This window comes from Nerophis lumbriciformis, linkage group LG18 (genome assembly GCF_033978685.3).
Source record: "Nerophis lumbriciformis linkage group LG18, RoL_Nlum_v2.1, whole genome shotgun sequence".
NCBI classification, from domain to species: Eukaryota; Metazoa; Chordata; class Actinopteri; order Syngnathiformes; family Syngnathidae; genus Nerophis; species Nerophis lumbriciformis.
The window spans coordinates 12,623,094-12,640,000 of record NC_084565.2 but is presented as its reverse complement, the minus strand read 5'-3'; the positions used below and the strand labels follow the sequence as shown (position 1 = coordinate 12,640,000).

The following is a 16,907-nucleotide window of genomic DNA, read 5'->3' as shown; positions in this document are numbered from 1 at the left end:
CAATCAGACATTATTGTGAGTTTTTGTATTAGTGTTCTTAAAATAGGACCCAAGCACACATACTGTACAGCAGATTTTGTGTATACATACATAGATAGATATACCGGCCCCCAGACATATTTGTGTCTCTAAATTTGGCCCCCCGAGTCAAAATAATTGCCCAGGCCTGCCCGAGCCAATCGCAGTGGTTTTTGTTGTCAGGGCCTACTCTGCTGGCCTAACATAAATCATGATCATAAATTGATAAAAATGTATTTTATTTTGAATTTACTATCCATAAGTATTCATTAGGGCTGTGAATCTTTGGGTGTCCCACGATTCGATTCAATATCGATTCTTGGGGTCACGATTCGATTCAAAATAAAAAAAAAATTCCAATTCAACACGATTCTCGATTCAAAAATGATTTTTTTCCCGATTCAAAAGGATTGTCTATTCATTCAATACATAGGATTTCAGCAGGATCTACCCCAGTCTGCTCACATGCAAGCACAGTAAAAAGCTTTTATAATTGTAAAGGACAATGTTTTATCAACTGATTGCAATAATGTACATTTGTTTGAACTATTAAATGAACCAAAATAATGACTTATTTTATCTTTGTGAAAATATTGGTAAGGTCTATTCAGGTGTACTGGAGAGGAGGCTACGCCGGATAGTCGAACCTCGGATTCAGGAGGAACAGTGTGGTTTCCGTCCTGGTCGTGGAACTGTGGACCAGCTCTATACTCTCGGCAGGGTCCTTGAGGGTGCATGGGAGTTTGCCCAACCAGTCTACATGTGTTTTGTGGACTTGAAGAAGGCATTCGACCGTAAACCCCGGGAAGTCCTGTGGGGAGTGCTCAGAGAGTATGGGGTATCGGACTGTCTGATTGTGGCGGTCCGCTCCCTGTATGATCAGTGTCAGAGCTTGGTCCGCATTGCCGGCAGTAAGTCGGACACGTTTCCAGTGAGGGTTGGACTCCGCCAAGGCTGCCCTTTGTCACCGATTCTGTTCATAACTTTTATGGACAGAATTTCTAGGCGCAGTCAAGGCGTTGAGGGGATCTGGTTTGGTGGCTGCAGGATTAGGTCTCTGCTATTTGCAGATGATGTGGTCCTGATGGCTTCATCTGGCCAGGATCTTCAGCTCTCACTGGATCGGTTCGCAGCCGAGTGTGAAGCGACTGGGATGAGAATCAGCACCTCCAAGTCCGAGTCCATGGTTCTCGCCCGGACAAGGGTGGAGTGCCATCTTTGGGTTGGGGAGGAGATCTTGCCCCAAGTGGAGGAGTTCAAGTACCTCGGAGTCTTGTTCACGAGTGAGGGAAGAGTGGATCGTGAGATCGACAGGCGGATCGGTGCGGCGTCTTCAGTAATGCGGACGCTGTATCGATCCGTTGTGGTGAAGAAGGAGCTGAGCCGGAAGGCAAAGCTCTCAATTTACCGGTCGATCTACGTTCCCATCCTCACCTATGGTCATGAGCTTTGGGTTATGACCGAAAGGACAAGATCACGGGTACAGGCGGCCTAAATGAGTTTCCTCCGCCGGGTGGCGGGTCTCTCCCTTAGAGATAGGGTGAGAAGCTCTGCCATCCGGGAGGAGCTCAAAGTAAAGCCGCTGCTCCTCCACATCGAGAGGAGCCAGATGAGGTGGTTCGGGCATCTGGTCAGGATGCCACCCGAACGCCTCCCTAGGGAGGTGTTTAGGGCACGTCCGACCGGTAGGAGGCCGCGGAGAAGACCCAGGACACGTTGGGAAGACTATGTCTCCCGGCTGGCCTGGGAACGCCTCGGGATCCCACAGGAAGAGCTGGACGAAGTTGCTGGGGAGAGGGAAGTCTGGGCTTCCCTGCTTAGGCTGCTGCCCCCGCGACCCGACCTCGGATAAGCGGAAGAAGATGGATGGATGGAAAATATTGGACATAGTGTGTTGTCAAGCTTATGAGATGCGATGCAAGTGTAAGCCACTGTGACACTATTGTTCTTTTTTATATAAATGTCTAATGATAATGTCAATGAGGGATTTTTAATCACTGCTATGTTGAAATTGTAACTAATATTGATACTGTTGATAATATTCATTTTTGTTTCACTACTTTTGGTTTGTTCTGTGTCTCCTCTCAATTATTGCAGTTCTGAGTGTTGCTTGGTCGGGTTTGGTTTTGGAATTTGATTGTATTGTTATGGTATTGCTGTGTATTGTTTTGTTGGATTGATTAATTAAAAAAAATAAAAAATAAAAAAAATTTTAATAAATAAATTAAAAATAAAAAAATAAACGATTCTTTAAAAATGAAAATCGATTCTGAATCGCACAACGTGAGAATCGCGATTCAAATTCGAATCAATTTTTTCCCCACACCCCTAGTATTCATCATATTCTCCATCCATCCATTCATTCATATTCTACGGCTTGTGCTGGAGCCAATCCCAGGTGCATTCGGGCGGAAGGCAGGTCAATTCTCTTCATGTCAAATTAGGCCAAACAAACACTAATGCATTAGGGAATGCACAAAAAAACCTAGGGCTATGCGGAAACACACTTACTTGGAACCCTCAGACAGGGGCGGTATAGCTCGGTTGGTAGAGTGGCCGTGCCAGCAACTTGAGGGTTCCAGGTTTGATTCCCGCTTCCGCCATCCTAGTCACTGCTGTTGTGTCCTTGGGCAAGACACTTTACCCACCTGCTCCCAGTGCCACCCACACTGCTTTAAATGGAACTCAAATATTGACTTTCACTATGTAAAGCACTTTGAGTCACTAGAGAAAAGCGCTATATAAATATAATTCACTTCACTTCACAAGGGAACAGTGTTCAACAGCATACATACAGATAACAATCCCCTGACACAGACCTGGACTTAAATAGCCACGACTCAACTCAAAACAGGTGCGCTGGGAGACAAAGTAAAGCTGCTGCAAGACACTCAAAAAGGAAGTGGAACTACAAAATAAGTGCGCAGGACAGGAACTCAACATTAAACATGGAAAAACACTAACCAACTCAAAATGAGGCACGGCTGGTTACGGGATGTTGACAGTAGCGAAGTGACGTGAATTATATTTATATAGCGCTTTTCTCTAGTGATTCAAAGCGCTCTACATAGTGAAACCCAATGTGGGTGGCACTGGGAGCAGGTGGGTAAAGCATACTTGCCAACCTTGGGACCTCTGAACTCGCCCTCCATCATTCTACAGTTATAATGTGATTGGGCAGGTATGCTGTTTATATTGTGGGTTAGCGGACTCAGGTCCTCATGGACCTGAGTCCGCCTGAATTTCGGGAGATTTTCGGGAGAGGCGCTGAATTTCGGGAGTCTCCCGGAAAATCCGGGAGGGTCGGCAAGTATGGGGTAAAGTGTCTCGCCCAAGGACACAACGGCAGTGACTAGGATGGCAGAAACGGGGATCGAACCTGGAACCCTCAAGTTGCTGGCACGACCATTGCTCAAAAAATAATAATAAAACTTATACACTGCAAAAACTGAAATCTAAGTAAGATTAAATATGTCAAATAAGGGTGATATTTGCTTATTTTCTGTCTGATAAGATAATTCTTCGCACAAAGCAGATTTTATGTTAGAGTGTTTTACTTGTTTTAAGTGTTTTGGTCCTAAATTATCTCAGTAAGATATTACAGCTTGTTGCTGAGATTTGATGACCTATATTGAGTAAAACATGCTTGAAACTAGAATATCAAGTGTTGCAAAGCTGTGTCATCAACACTCACAAGTATAAAACTACTTTTTTAAAGTACCGTATTTTTCGGACTATAAGTCTCAGTTTTTTTCATAGTTTGGCCGGGCTCCAGTGCAACTTATATATGTTTTTTTCTGTCTTTATTATGCATTTTCGGCAGGTGCGACTTATACTCCCGTGCGACTTATACTCCGAATAGTACGGTAATCATTTCTTACTTCAAGCATGAAAAAAAAAAAAATCATGATGCCGAGCGCATATCATTATGTCAAGATAATGGCACTAGCATTTACTTCATTTAAGAACATTTTTCAACATATTGAGCAAAAGTCTCATTTTTTTCTACCAAGAAAAGTGCACTTGTTATTAGTGAGAATATACTTATTTTAAGCTATTTTTGGGTTCATTGAGGTTAGCTCATTTTACTTGTTTTGGAAAGTCTTGACAAGCCCAATTTTCTTGTTCTATTGGCAGATCATTTTGCTTAGTTCAAATAAAATACCCCTCATTTTTGTATTTTTTTTTTCTTGTTTTTGAACACTGACTTTTTGCAGTGTGGTTAGTGCCTTTCAACGTTGATCACAAACACAGATCCACTCTGGCTAATATTGATTTTATCCGAATCAGAAAAATCTTATCAATTCCCATCCCTCCTTACACTAAAACATGCTTTTATTTCGTCAAAGTATCATTTTGGGACAATTTTGTCCTATATTCATGCAGTGTTTAGTGACCCCGACAAAACAAGTTGAAAACTTATTCGGGTGTTACCATTTAGTGGTCAATTGTACGGAATACACTGCAAAAACTGAAATCTAAGTAAGATTAAATATCTCAAATAAGGGTGATATTTGCTTATTTTCTGTCTGATAAAATAATTCTTCTCACTAAGCAGATTTTATGGTAGAGTGTTTTACTTGTTTTAAGTGTTTTGCTCCTAAATGATCTCAGTAAGATATTACAGCTTGTTGCTGAGATTTGATGACCTATATTGAGTAAAACATGCTTGAAACTAGAATATCAACTGATGCAAAGCTGTATCATCAACACTCACAAGTATAAAACTACTTTTTTAAAGTACCGTATTTTTCGGACGATAAGTCGCAGTTTTTTTCATAGTTTGGCCGGGCTCCAGTGCAACTTATATATGTTTTTTTCTGTCTTTATTATGCATTTTCGGCAGGTGCGACTTATACTCCGGTGCGACTTATACTCCGAATAGTACGGTAATCATTTCTTACTTCAAGCATGAAAAAAAAAAAAATCATGATGCCGAGCGCATATCATTATGTCAAGATAATGGCACTAGCATTTACTTCATTTAAGAATATTTTTCAACATATTGAGCAAAAGTCTCATTTTTTTTCTACCAAGAAAAGTGCACTTGTTATTAGTGAGAATATACTTATTTTAAGGTATTTTTGAGTTCATTGAGGTTAGCTAATTTGACTTGTTTTGGAAAGTCTTGACAAGCCCAATTTTCTTGTTCTATTGGCAGATAATTTTGCTTAGTTCAAATAAAATACCCCTCATTTTTGTATTTTTTTCCCCTGTTTTTGAACACTGACTTTTTGCAGTGTAGTTGTTGCGGTACTCAGTTGTAATGCACTTTTCCACCACTTTCTTATATTCCATTGTTTTATTTTTTTATTTTTTTTTACAGCCCGAAGAACATTATAAAATACAAAAAAAACACATAAAAAAGTGGAATACAAGAGCAAACGAGTGAAATGTTAGGAGAAAAAGTTGCGAAGTTGACTCTAATAACAAAAAGCTGCAATGTTGGCTGTTTTTTCTTTTTCTTTAAAATGGTCATTGCTAAAAAAAATTATAATAAATCGAACCTAAATCAAACTTATAGGCCGCCAAAAAACACGCGGTACTCAGTGGTAACGCACTTTTCCACCATTTTCTTAGGCGTAAACATTAGGAGAAAAAGTTGCAATGTTGACACTAATAACCAGTTTTTTTTTTCTTCAAAACAGTCATTGGTCAAAAAAAAATACAAACTTATAGTTGTAATGAATTATTGTTCTAGGGCCGCCAAAAAACAGACAGTACTCAGTTGTAACACTTTTTCACCACTTTCTTATATTCTATTATTCTTACATTATATTATATTTTTTTCACGGCCCGAAGAACATTCTAAAACACAAAAAAAACATAAAAAGTGCAATACAGGAGTAAACAGGTGAAATGTTAGGAGAAAAAGTTGCAATGTTGACTAATATCATTATATTATAAAATGTCTCAAATCGTCATCAGGAGTCCCGACACCACCTAAAAATGGAAGAAATTGCATATTTTACAGAAATAAAATTTTGCTAAAATGTCGTAAGGGGGGACCCTTACGAAAAAGTCAAAAAAACGGACTAGCTTCAGCAGCACATTTCTGGTGCTGTTGTTGTATAAAATGTCTCAAAACGTCATCAGGAGTCCCGACACAACCTAAAAATGGAAGAAAATGCATATTTTACAGAAAAAATGTTTTTGCTAAAATGTCGTAAGGGGGGACCCTTACGAAATATTCAAAAAAATGGACTACCTTCAGCAGCATATTTCTGGTGCTGTAGTTGTATAAAATGTCTCAAAACGTCATCAGTAGTCCCAACACAACCTGAAAATGGAAGAAAATGCATATTTTACAAAAAACATTTTTTGCTAAAATGTCGTAAGGGGGGACCCTTACGAAAAATTCAAAAAAACGTGCTGCTGAAGCAAGTCCGTTTCTGGTGCTGTAGTTGTATAAAATGTCTCAAAACATCATCAGGAGTCCCGACACAACCTAAAAATGGAAGAAAATGCATATTTTACAGAAAAAAATGTTTGCTAAAATGTCGTAAGGGGGGACCCTTACGAAAAATTCAAAAAAATGGACTACCTTCAGCAGCACATTTCTGGTGCTGTAGTTGTATAAAATGTCTCAAAACGTCATCAGGAGTCCCGACACAACCTGAAAATGGAAGAAAAAAAAGGTTTTAAGGAAACATTTTTTTGCTAAAATGTCTTAAGGGGGTACCCTTACGAAAAATTCAAAAAAACGGACTTGCTTCAGCAGCACATTTCTGGTGCTGTAGTTGTATAAAATGTCTCAAAACGTCATCAGGAGTCCCGACACAACCTAAAAATGGAAGAAAATGCATATTTTACAGAAAAAATGTTTTTGCTAAAATGTCGTAAGGGGGGACCCTTACGAAAAATTCAAAAAAACGGACTAGCTTCAGCAGCACATTTCTGGTGCTGTAGTTGTATAAAATGTCTCAAAACATCATCAGGAGTCCCGACACAACCTAAAAATGGAAGAAAATGCATATTTTACAGAAAATTTTTTTTGCTAAAATGTCGTAAGGGTGGACCCTTACGAAAAATTCAAAAAAACGGACAAGCTTCAGCAGCACATTTCTGGTGCTGTAGTTGTATAAAATGTCTCAAAACGTCATCAGGAGTCCCGACGCAACCTGAAAATGGAAGAAAAAAAAGGTTTTACGGAAAAAAATTTTGCTAAAATGTCGTAAGGGGTGACCCTTACGAAAAATTCAAAAAAACGGACTTGCTTCAGCAGCACATTTCTGGTGCTGTAGTTGTATAAAATGTCTCAAAACGTCATCAGGAGTCCTGACACAACCTGAAAATGGAAGAAAAAAAAGGTTTTACGGAAACATTTTTTTGCTAAAATGTCGTAAGGGGGGACCCTTACGAAAAATTTAAAAAAAAGGACTTGCTTCAGCAGCACATTTCTGGTGCTGTAGTTGTATAAAATGTCTCAAAATGTCATCAGGAGTCCCGACACAACCTGAAAATGGAAGAAAAAAAAGGTTTTACGGAAAAAATGTTTTGCTAAAATGTCGTAAGGGGGGACCCTTACGAAAAAGTCAAAAAAACGGACAACCTTCAGCAGCACATTTCTGGTGCTGTAGTTGTATAAAATGTCTCAAAACGTCATCAGGAGTCCCGACACAACCTAAAAATGGAAGAAAATGCATATTTTACAGAACAATTTTTTTGCTAAAATGTCGTAAGGGGGGACCCTTACGAAAAATTCAAAAAAACGGACTAGCTTCAGCAGCACATTTCTGGTGCTGTAGTTGTATAAAATGTCTCAAAACGTCATCAGGAGTCCCGACACAACCTGAAAATGGAAGAAAAAAAAGGTTTTACGGAAAAAAAATTTGCTAAAATGTCGTAAGGGGGGACCCTTACGAAAAATTCAAAAAAACGGACTTGCTTCAGCAGCACATTTCTGGTGTTGTAGTTGTATAAAATGTCTCAAAACGTCATCAGGAGTCCCGACACAACCTAAAAATGGAAGAAAATGCATATTTTACAGAAAAAATGTTTTGCTAAAATGTCGTAAGGGAAAATGCATATATAATAATCTCAATTCTGTACAGTGCTGCTGGAATTGTAATTTTCCTGAGGGAACTCTCCTGAAGGAATCAATTAAGTACTATCCATCTATCTATCTATCTAATAACACAAAGCTGCCATATAGGCTGTCTTTAAAACGGTCATTGCTCAAAAAATAATAATAAATCAAACTTATAGGCCGCCAAAAAACATGCGGTAATCAGTTGAAGAAGACTTTTCTACCACTTTCTTATGCGCAAAAAGTGTGACTAAGAAGTGAAATTATCGGTATCGGTTTCAAAAAGTAAAATGTATGACCACTGTGTACACGGACGTAGGGAAAAGTACTCAACGCCAATAAACCATGAAGGCACTGCCTTTGCGTGCCGGCCCAGTCACATAATATCTACGAAATTTTGACACACTCACAAGTGAATGCAAGGCATAGTTGGTCAATAGCCATACAGGTCACACTGAGGGTGGCTGTATAAACAACTTTAACAATGTTACAAATATGCGCCACACTGTGAACCCACACCAAACAAGAATGACAAACACATTTCGGGAGAACATCCGCACCGTAACACAACAGAACATATACCCAGCAGCACTAACTCTTCCGGGACGCTACAATATACACCCCTTCTACCCCCTATGCCCCCCCCCCCCCCAGCTAAACCTCGCTCACCTCAACCTCCTCATGCTCTCTCAGGGAGAGCATGTCCCAAATTCCAAGCTGCTGTTTTGAGGCATGTTAAAAGAAAATAATGCACTTTGCGACTTCAATAATAAATATGGCAGTGCCATGTTGGCATTTTTTTCCATAACTTGAGTTGATTTATTTTGGGAAACCTTGTTACATTGTTTAATGCATCCAGGGGGGCATCACAACAAATTTAGGCATAGTAATGTGTCAATTCCACAACTGTATATATCAGTATCGGTTGATATCGGTATCGGTAATTAAGAGTTGGACAATATCGGATATCGGCAAAAAAGCCATTATCGGACATCTCTAATCTCTCTATGATATTGATAACTAACAACTTCTATGCATTTGTCTGTGGTCACACTTTACAAGGACATACATCTGATTGTCAGCGCTGTTTATATTGCAATGTGCCTTGTCCAAATAATTTAGGAGGAAGTTACAGCATGATAACGGCAACTGCTTCACTTACAATAATTAGTCTGCTTACATCTTCTTATTGAATGCGTGTTCACTTCCTGTGTGAATAGAAAGAAAGGTGTTAAAAATAAGCAAATAGGGGTTCATAAAAATGACTTGTGCAGTGTTGAACAATAGGAGGAATAAGAATGTTAAAACTAAGGATAAAATAGAATTGAATAAAAGTAATAAAGTGGGGATGCATTGGTAATAATGAATAGAAACATACAAATATTAGAATAAGCGCGTCCATTAAATATGAAGCATTAACTACAAGCAGTGTTGGGACTAACGCGTTACAAAGTAACGCGTTACTAACGCGTTACTGTAACGCCGTTAGTTTCGGCGGTAACTAGTAATCTAACGCGTTATTTTTTTATATTCAGTAACTCAGTTACCGTTACTACATGATGGGGGGGGGGGGCGTGTCTGATCATGGCGGAGCCAGAAGTCGAGTTTGCTAACATGGAGATATTTTCACTACTTTTCTTTTGTCGAGCACAAAGAAAATAACATTTTAGTTAAATGTAAATTGTGCTTTGGATCAAAGATGCCATCTACTGCCCAAAACAGCAATTCAAATCTGCTGAAACAAGCTACATAGCAACATGCTTCGACGAAGCTAGTAAAGAGAGACAGAGACTCTGATGCCACTTCACCTCCACCATTTAAGGATTAACTCTGCCTCTTCTCATCATTCACCGCTGAAGGTACACACTCTGTCAATCAATGTTCCCTCTAATTGTTCATGTGTGAGCAAATGCAAAAAGTCCCTGAGCATTGAGTGGAGTCCATGTGAGCAACTTTAGACGTGGCACACTGTGGCTACACCAGCAGCACACCTGTCCCAAACCTCACTAAATAACAACTTACATCTCCATCCATCCATCCATTTCTACCGCTTGTCCCTTTCGGGGTCGCTGGAGCCTATCTCAGCTGCATTCGGGCGGAAGGCAGGGTACACCCTGGACAAGTCCCCACCTCATCACAGGGCCAACACAGATAGACAGACAACATTCTCTTATTATTATATTCAAATGACAGCAGTCATTTCCATTTCTAATATAAGTGTTTAGGCCCACTTATAATGACAATAACAAAAAATATTGTTTTTCATGAACTGTGTACTTGTATTGTTTGTCTGGGTGGAGGTCCTGCTTTGGAAATCATTTGTACCCCTTTCAGACATTGCATTTAGTTCCCATTAAAACATTCACATGTTGCACAATGAGATGTAAGCAGGGGATCATGTGTACATTCCTGCAACTTCCTGTTTGTAAAAAATATATTTTTATTAGTATTTATTTAATATACTAACAGCATTTAATGATTAATATTTATAAATTAAGATTCCTAATAAATGACACTAGAATAAGCACACATTTGATTGGTAAATCATAGTGTAACGACCTGGAATGACACTTTATGTGTGGTGTTGGAGTTGTCCGACTTTTTGTGTGGCTGTAAACGCATCACTGGCTAAGTGCCATATGTGCAAGTGTTGGCGCACGTGAGAGAGCGAGCGGCTGCTGTTGATATAACAAATTTGCTTTTGGTCTGGTTTGTACTGCAGAAAATGACCAGTTTTGCTAGATATCATTTTTTTTACTAATGTTTTGGTGATGTGTTTATGGCCGACAGTAAAGAGTTTTGCTCTGTAAAGTGATGGATGGAATTCATGTCCTCAAAGCGTCTCGACAGACGTTACAATATTTGAACAATGATGACGAAAACGGTTTTCTCTGTCGTGTCCGTGTCGTGTCGAAAATTGTTATGCGCTTATTTTTTTATTTGATTTTGTGCATGGCATAGATTTGCCGTGCGCAGAGGACGCTTGAGCAGTGCGCAATTGCACATGCGCGCTCCTGAGAGGGAACATTGCTGTCAATTCTCTTATATACTCTTTCATTCTAGACTTCTAGAGTGTTTGATTATCCCATCACTCTAAATGTATAGACTATAAAGTTCACAAACATAAAGAGGGATCCTAGTGGGCCAGGCCAATCTTTCCTTATCTCTAAACTAAAACTGGGGAAATGTGTAGTGTTCTGGGTTTCAGACATGATTTTGTATAATAATTACTTGAGGAAGAAAATGCCTGGTTAGACTTTGTGTATGTAGTGTGTGCCTTTCTTGGTTTACATCTATGCTGTTATTATGCTGTTTGTTACTTATGTATGTTACGTTGCAGCTATTTAAAATAGTTTTGTCAATTTGTTCTGGCCAGAAACAAATTGGCCTTTGTAACATATCTTTGTCTTTGTGTGTTGTATGTAGACCACATGGCTTAGCAGAGTTGAGTGATGCAAATTCATGTCAAGTTGATCAACAGATTGTATTATTCTCCAGTGCAATAACAGTACTGAAATGAAGGCTAAAAGGGCATTAATTGGAGCTTTAAAAAAGAAAAGAAAAAAGAAGTAACTAAATAGTTACTTTTCACAGTAACGCATTACTTTTTGGTGTAAGTAACTGAGTTAGTAACTGAGTTACTTTTGAAATGAAGTAACTAGTAACTGTAACTAGTTACTGCTTTTCAGTAACTAACCCAACACTGACTACAAGATATAATGAAACGGAGGCCAAAGTAGGAGCTGGACAAATATTAAAAGACTACATCATATAAATAAGGAAATGAGACACATTGCTGTTTCATTTAAGACAAATTCAACAAAATGAGGCAACATATTTTATCCATTAAACATGACCAATAAATTATATATATTTATTTTAGCACAGCATAATTGTATGTCAATGTATTTTTCGCCAGTAATTTATGAGTATATATAATTAATATTGATTTTTCTAATCAGCCTGATCTGAACCTACGGTTTATGCGTTAAATACATAATAATCTTAGCAATAAAACATGCTTTCATATCATTTGATAAGGTTGGAAACTGTAAGTAGGTTGTATATAATTATTGACTACAATTAAAATCAAGAGTAAGATTACTAATTCAGTGTTAATATTTGAGTGGGTAGTGGAAAAGGTATGCTTCAAGGTTAAATATGTTAAGAACCCCTGGCATTTACCACATTAAAAATGTGTTTACACTACAGTAACAGTGGAGTATGTACCGTATTTTTCGGACTATAAGTCACAGTTTTTTTCATAGTTTGGCCGCGACTTATGTGTGAAATGATTAACACATTATAATATTATTGATCTCATTCACGTAAGAGACTAGACGTATAAGATTTCATGGGATTTAGCGATTAGGAGTGACAGATTGTTTGGTAAACGTATAGCATGTTCTATATTTGAATGACTCTTACCATAATATGTTACGTTAACATACCAGTTGGTTATTTATGCCTCATATAACGTACACTTATTCAGCCTGTTGTTCACTATTCTTGATTTATTTTAAATTGCCTTTCAAATGTCTATTCTTGCTGTTGGATTTCATCAAATAAATTTCCCCCCAAAATGCGACTTATACTCCAGTGCGACTTATGTATGTTTTTTCTTTCTTTATTATGCATTTTCGGCCGGTGCGACTTATACTCCGAAAAATACGGTAATCACAACAGAACAAATACCCAGAATCCCTTGCATCCCTAACTGGGCAACAATATACACCCCCCACTACCACCAACCCCCGCCCCCAAATCTCCCGAATTCGAAGGTCTCAAGGTTGGCAAGTATGATCGCACGGGACACCGGGATCGTTGTTCCTGGGGTCCCCACATTTGCGGTTCCCTCCAAGGTTTCTCATTGTATTCCATTGGGTTGAGTTTTTCCTTGCCCTGATGTAGGATCTGAGCCGAGGATGTCGTTGTGGCTTGTGCAGCCCTTTGAGACACTCGTGATTTAGGGCTATATAAGTAAACTTTGGTTGATTAGTAAACTTTGGTTGATTGATTGACTTTGAATTAGGGTACGTTGACCTTCAAATTACTACACTTTTAAACTCTTACCATAATATGTTACGTTAACATACCAGTTGGTTATTTATGCCTCATATAACGTACACTTATTCAGCCCGTTGTTCACTATTCTTTATTTATTTTAAATTGCCTTTCAAATGTCTATTCTTGCTGTTAGCTTTTATCTAATAAATTTCCCCCAAAAATGCGACTTATATATGTTTTTTCCCTTCTTTATTATGCATTTTCGGCCGGTGCGGCTTATACTCCGGAGCGACTTATACTCAGAAAAATATGGTAAACGTCCAACAATACGTCATTTATGGTTGATTTAGTGCAACAAAAATTGGTCAAAAGTGTTAATAACGGACATTACAGAAGATTATATTATCGTTGAAAGCCATTTTAAGAATGCTGAGGACTCTCCCACTTTCTGAGTAGAAAATCTCACCCAGGGCATACTTGCCAACCTTGAGACCTCCAATTTCGGGAGGTGGGGGGTGGGGGTGGGTGCGGGGGGCGTGGTTGGGGCGGGGGCGTGGTTGGGGGCGTGGTTAAGAGGGGAGGAGTATATTTACAGCTAGAATTCACCAAGTCAAGTATTTCATATATATATATATGTATATATATATATATATATATATATATATATATATATATATATATATATATATATATATATATATATATATATATATATATATATATATATATATATATCCCTGCGACCCCAAAGGGAACAAGCGGTAGAAAATGGATGGATGGATGGATGGATGGATATATATATATATATATATATATATATATATGTATGTGTGAAAAAAAAATCACAAGATGGCAGCTCCCTCCATCAGTGTGTGAATGTGTGTGTGAATGGGTAAATGTGGAAGTAGTGTCAAAGCGCTTTGAGTACCTTGAAGGTAGAAAAGCGCTATACAAGTACAACCCATTTATCATTTATCATTTATTTATATATATATATATATATATATATATATATATATATATATATATATATATATATATATATATATATATATATATATATATAAATAAAATAAATACCTTCATTTAATTTCAGTGTTCATTTATTTACACATATACACACACATAACACTCATCTACTCATTGTTGAGTTAAGGGTTGAATTGTCCATCCTTGTTCTATTCTCTGTCACTATCTTTCTAACCATGCTGAACACCCTCTCTGATTATGCATTGCTGTGTGGCACGCACAAAAGTGCTTTTACACTTACGTTTGCACTAGATGGCAGTATTGTCCTGTTTAAGAGTGTCACAACATTGCTGTTTACGGCAGACGGACTGCTTTACTTTAGACGTTCTTTATATTGTGGGAAAGCGGACTCAGGTCCGCATGGAGCTGGAGGGGGCGTGGCCTCCAGCTCTGCCTGAATTTCGGGAGATTTTCGGGAGAAAATTTGTCCTGGGAGGTTTTCGGGAGAGGCACTGAATTTCGGGAGTCTCCCGGAAAATCCGGGAGGGTTGGCAAGTATGACCCAGGGGGACGTTTCAGTTGAAATTCTCGACGAGGGACTTGGAAATTCCGACTTCCCAGTCCAGACATGAACGCGCCATTCGTGGCGTTTGTGAGAATTGACTTTTCCGTGACATGACAGACGCTGACGTGCATTGCTGAACTTTTCTTTTGACAGGATGTTGCTGAACCTCACCAACCAAACAGAAGATGGCTTCTCCTGCTACAGTCCTTCAGTAGAGGTGTACCGCTACTTTGCCGTGCTGTGGGGATGTGCTGTCACCGTCACCGGCACAATGGGGAACCTGATGACCATTCTGGCGTTTGCCTCAGACTCCCACCTGAGGACCCGCTTCAATGTGCTGATTGTCAACCTGGCTCTGGCTGACCTGCTGTACTGCACCGTACTGCAGCCCATTTCCGTTGACTCCTATCTCCACCTCAGATGGCGCAGCGGCGAGCTCTGGTGCAGAATCTTTGGCCTGCTGCTCTTCCTCTCCAACTCGGTCTCCATTATCACCCTCTGCCTGGTAGCTGTGAGTCGGTACTTACTGGTTGGCAAAAGGGCCGTTTTCGACCGCGTCTTCTCAAACTGCGGACTCACTTGCCTCCTGATTGCAACGTGGGCGCTCGGCCTGGCCAGCTTCTGCCCGCTCTGGTCCGTTTATGTGTTTGTGCCTCAGGTGTGCACATGCAGCTTCCACCGAATCAGGGGTCGCCCCTACACCACCATTCTGCTCTTCTTCTACTTCTTTGTGGGACTGGCCTGCGTCGGCACCTTCTACTTCCTCATTTACCGACGCGTGCGGCTCGCGTCGTTGGCCTTGCTACGCTACAGGTTCAGCCGCCGGTCTTCCAAGAAGAAAGCCCCGGAAACGGACGACAGCGGTGTGGAGAACAGCATGGCCACTTGCAGCAGTGAGCTGGGCACTCAGGACAAACTCACAGAGGTGGAGAATTCCCTCCAAAGTACGCAATGCAAGAGCTCAAAGGAATCATCTGCACACAAGCCAAACCCTGACGTTGGTAGTGTGCCACCTTTAAGGTCTGCTACCCCCGCCACTGCCAGCTCAGGAGAGGATTCAGAATCTAAGCGTGTGACGCACATGTGTTTTGCGGTTTTCCTGTGTTTTGTGTTTTGCTTCGTCCCCTTCCTGTTACTCAACATTGCCGATAAACACGGCAGTGCCCCGCAAGTGCTGCACATGTTGTGTGCCAACCTCACCTGGCTCAACAGCTGTATCAACCCCATACTCTACGCCGTCATGAATCGACAATTCCGAAGGGCTTACCAAGTGCTGCTCACCAGGGCGGCTATACCTTTCTCATACCTCTGGAGGCAAAGCTCCTAAGGTCTTGCATGCTGCATGTACACTTTTATTAGGGCCCACATGGCCCATTGTATAAGGACTCCCTTTGGAGTCCTTATGCAATGGGACATAAGGACCTATTGAATTTGTAACGTTTTATTCTTTATTATTATTATTATTATTCTTCCGCAACTTTGCGCTGTAATTTGACCCCCTTAACATACTTCAAAACTCACCAAATTTTACACACACATCAGTAATATACGGCAAAACTTTTTATCAAAAAACCAAACCTCAAAACTTAAAATTGCGCTCTAGTGCCCCCTACGAAAAAAGAAAACTAGACTGCCTGTAACTCCCACTAGGAAGGTCGGAGAGACATAAAACAAAACCTTTATGTAGGTGTGACTTAGACCTAGATTTCATAATAGTATATTCTCGGGCAAAAATCAACAGGAAGTTGGCAATTCCCCCTTCAAGACAAAAAAGTACTAAAAACAGTAACTTTTGCCTCTTTGAGCTGTATTTTCACCCTCTTAACATGCTTCAAAACTCACCAAACTGAACACACACACCAGGACTGGCAAAAACTGCGATCTAATAAAAAAACCTAACCCCAAATCTCAAAATTGCGCTCTAGCGCAATTTTTGAATAAAATGCAGAAAAAACTGCTCCTCGGAAGCTAAAAAAATGACAAAACTGCCTGTAACTCCCACTGGGAAGGTCGGAGAGACACTTAGACCTACATTTCATATATTGACAACCCCCAGCAAAAATCAACAGGAAGTTTGCAATTTCCCCTTCAAAACAAATTTTTTTAATAAACCGGTCACTTCTCTTCAAACATTATCTCCTCTGAGCGCGTTCAAAATAACACAGGAGAGAGATTGAACCCTTCCAAATAAAAGTTATCGAAATAATTTTTCTAACTGCTCCGGTTTTGATTTTATGAGCCTTCAAAGAACCGCTGCGCTGATGCTGCTGTGCTGCTGTTTTTTTAAGGTGGCTGCTTAAAAGCAGGAAGCACCAACGT

At 39.7% G+C, this 16,907-nt stretch overlaps 2 protein-coding genes across 2 annotated transcripts in view; one reads left to right on the top strand and one right to left on the bottom strand.

The window, feature by feature from the left end:
- The window catches only part of LOC133617606 (uncharacterized), a 240,565-nt gene extending 237,769 nt beyond the window's left edge, over positions 1-2,796 (bottom strand). Inside the window, exon 1 of the mRNA XM_061977685.2 lies at positions 2,530-2,796. The gene's annotated coding sequence lies outside the window, so the exon portion shown is untranslated. The remainder of the gene's footprint in view (positions 1-2,529) is intronic.
- The window catches only part of gpr84 (G protein-coupled receptor 84), a 21,709-nt gene extending 5,178 nt beyond the window's left edge, over positions 1-16,531 (top strand). The window contains exon 2 of the mRNA XM_061977683.2: positions 14,742-16,531. Within this exon, the coding sequence (XP_061833667.2) occupies positions 14,743-15,915 (1,173 nt within the window). The 5' untranslated portion in view covers position 14,742 and the 3' untranslated portion in view covers positions 15,916-16,531. The remainder of the gene's footprint in view (positions 1-14,741) is intronic.
- Positions 16,532-16,907: the final 376 nt, after the last annotated feature.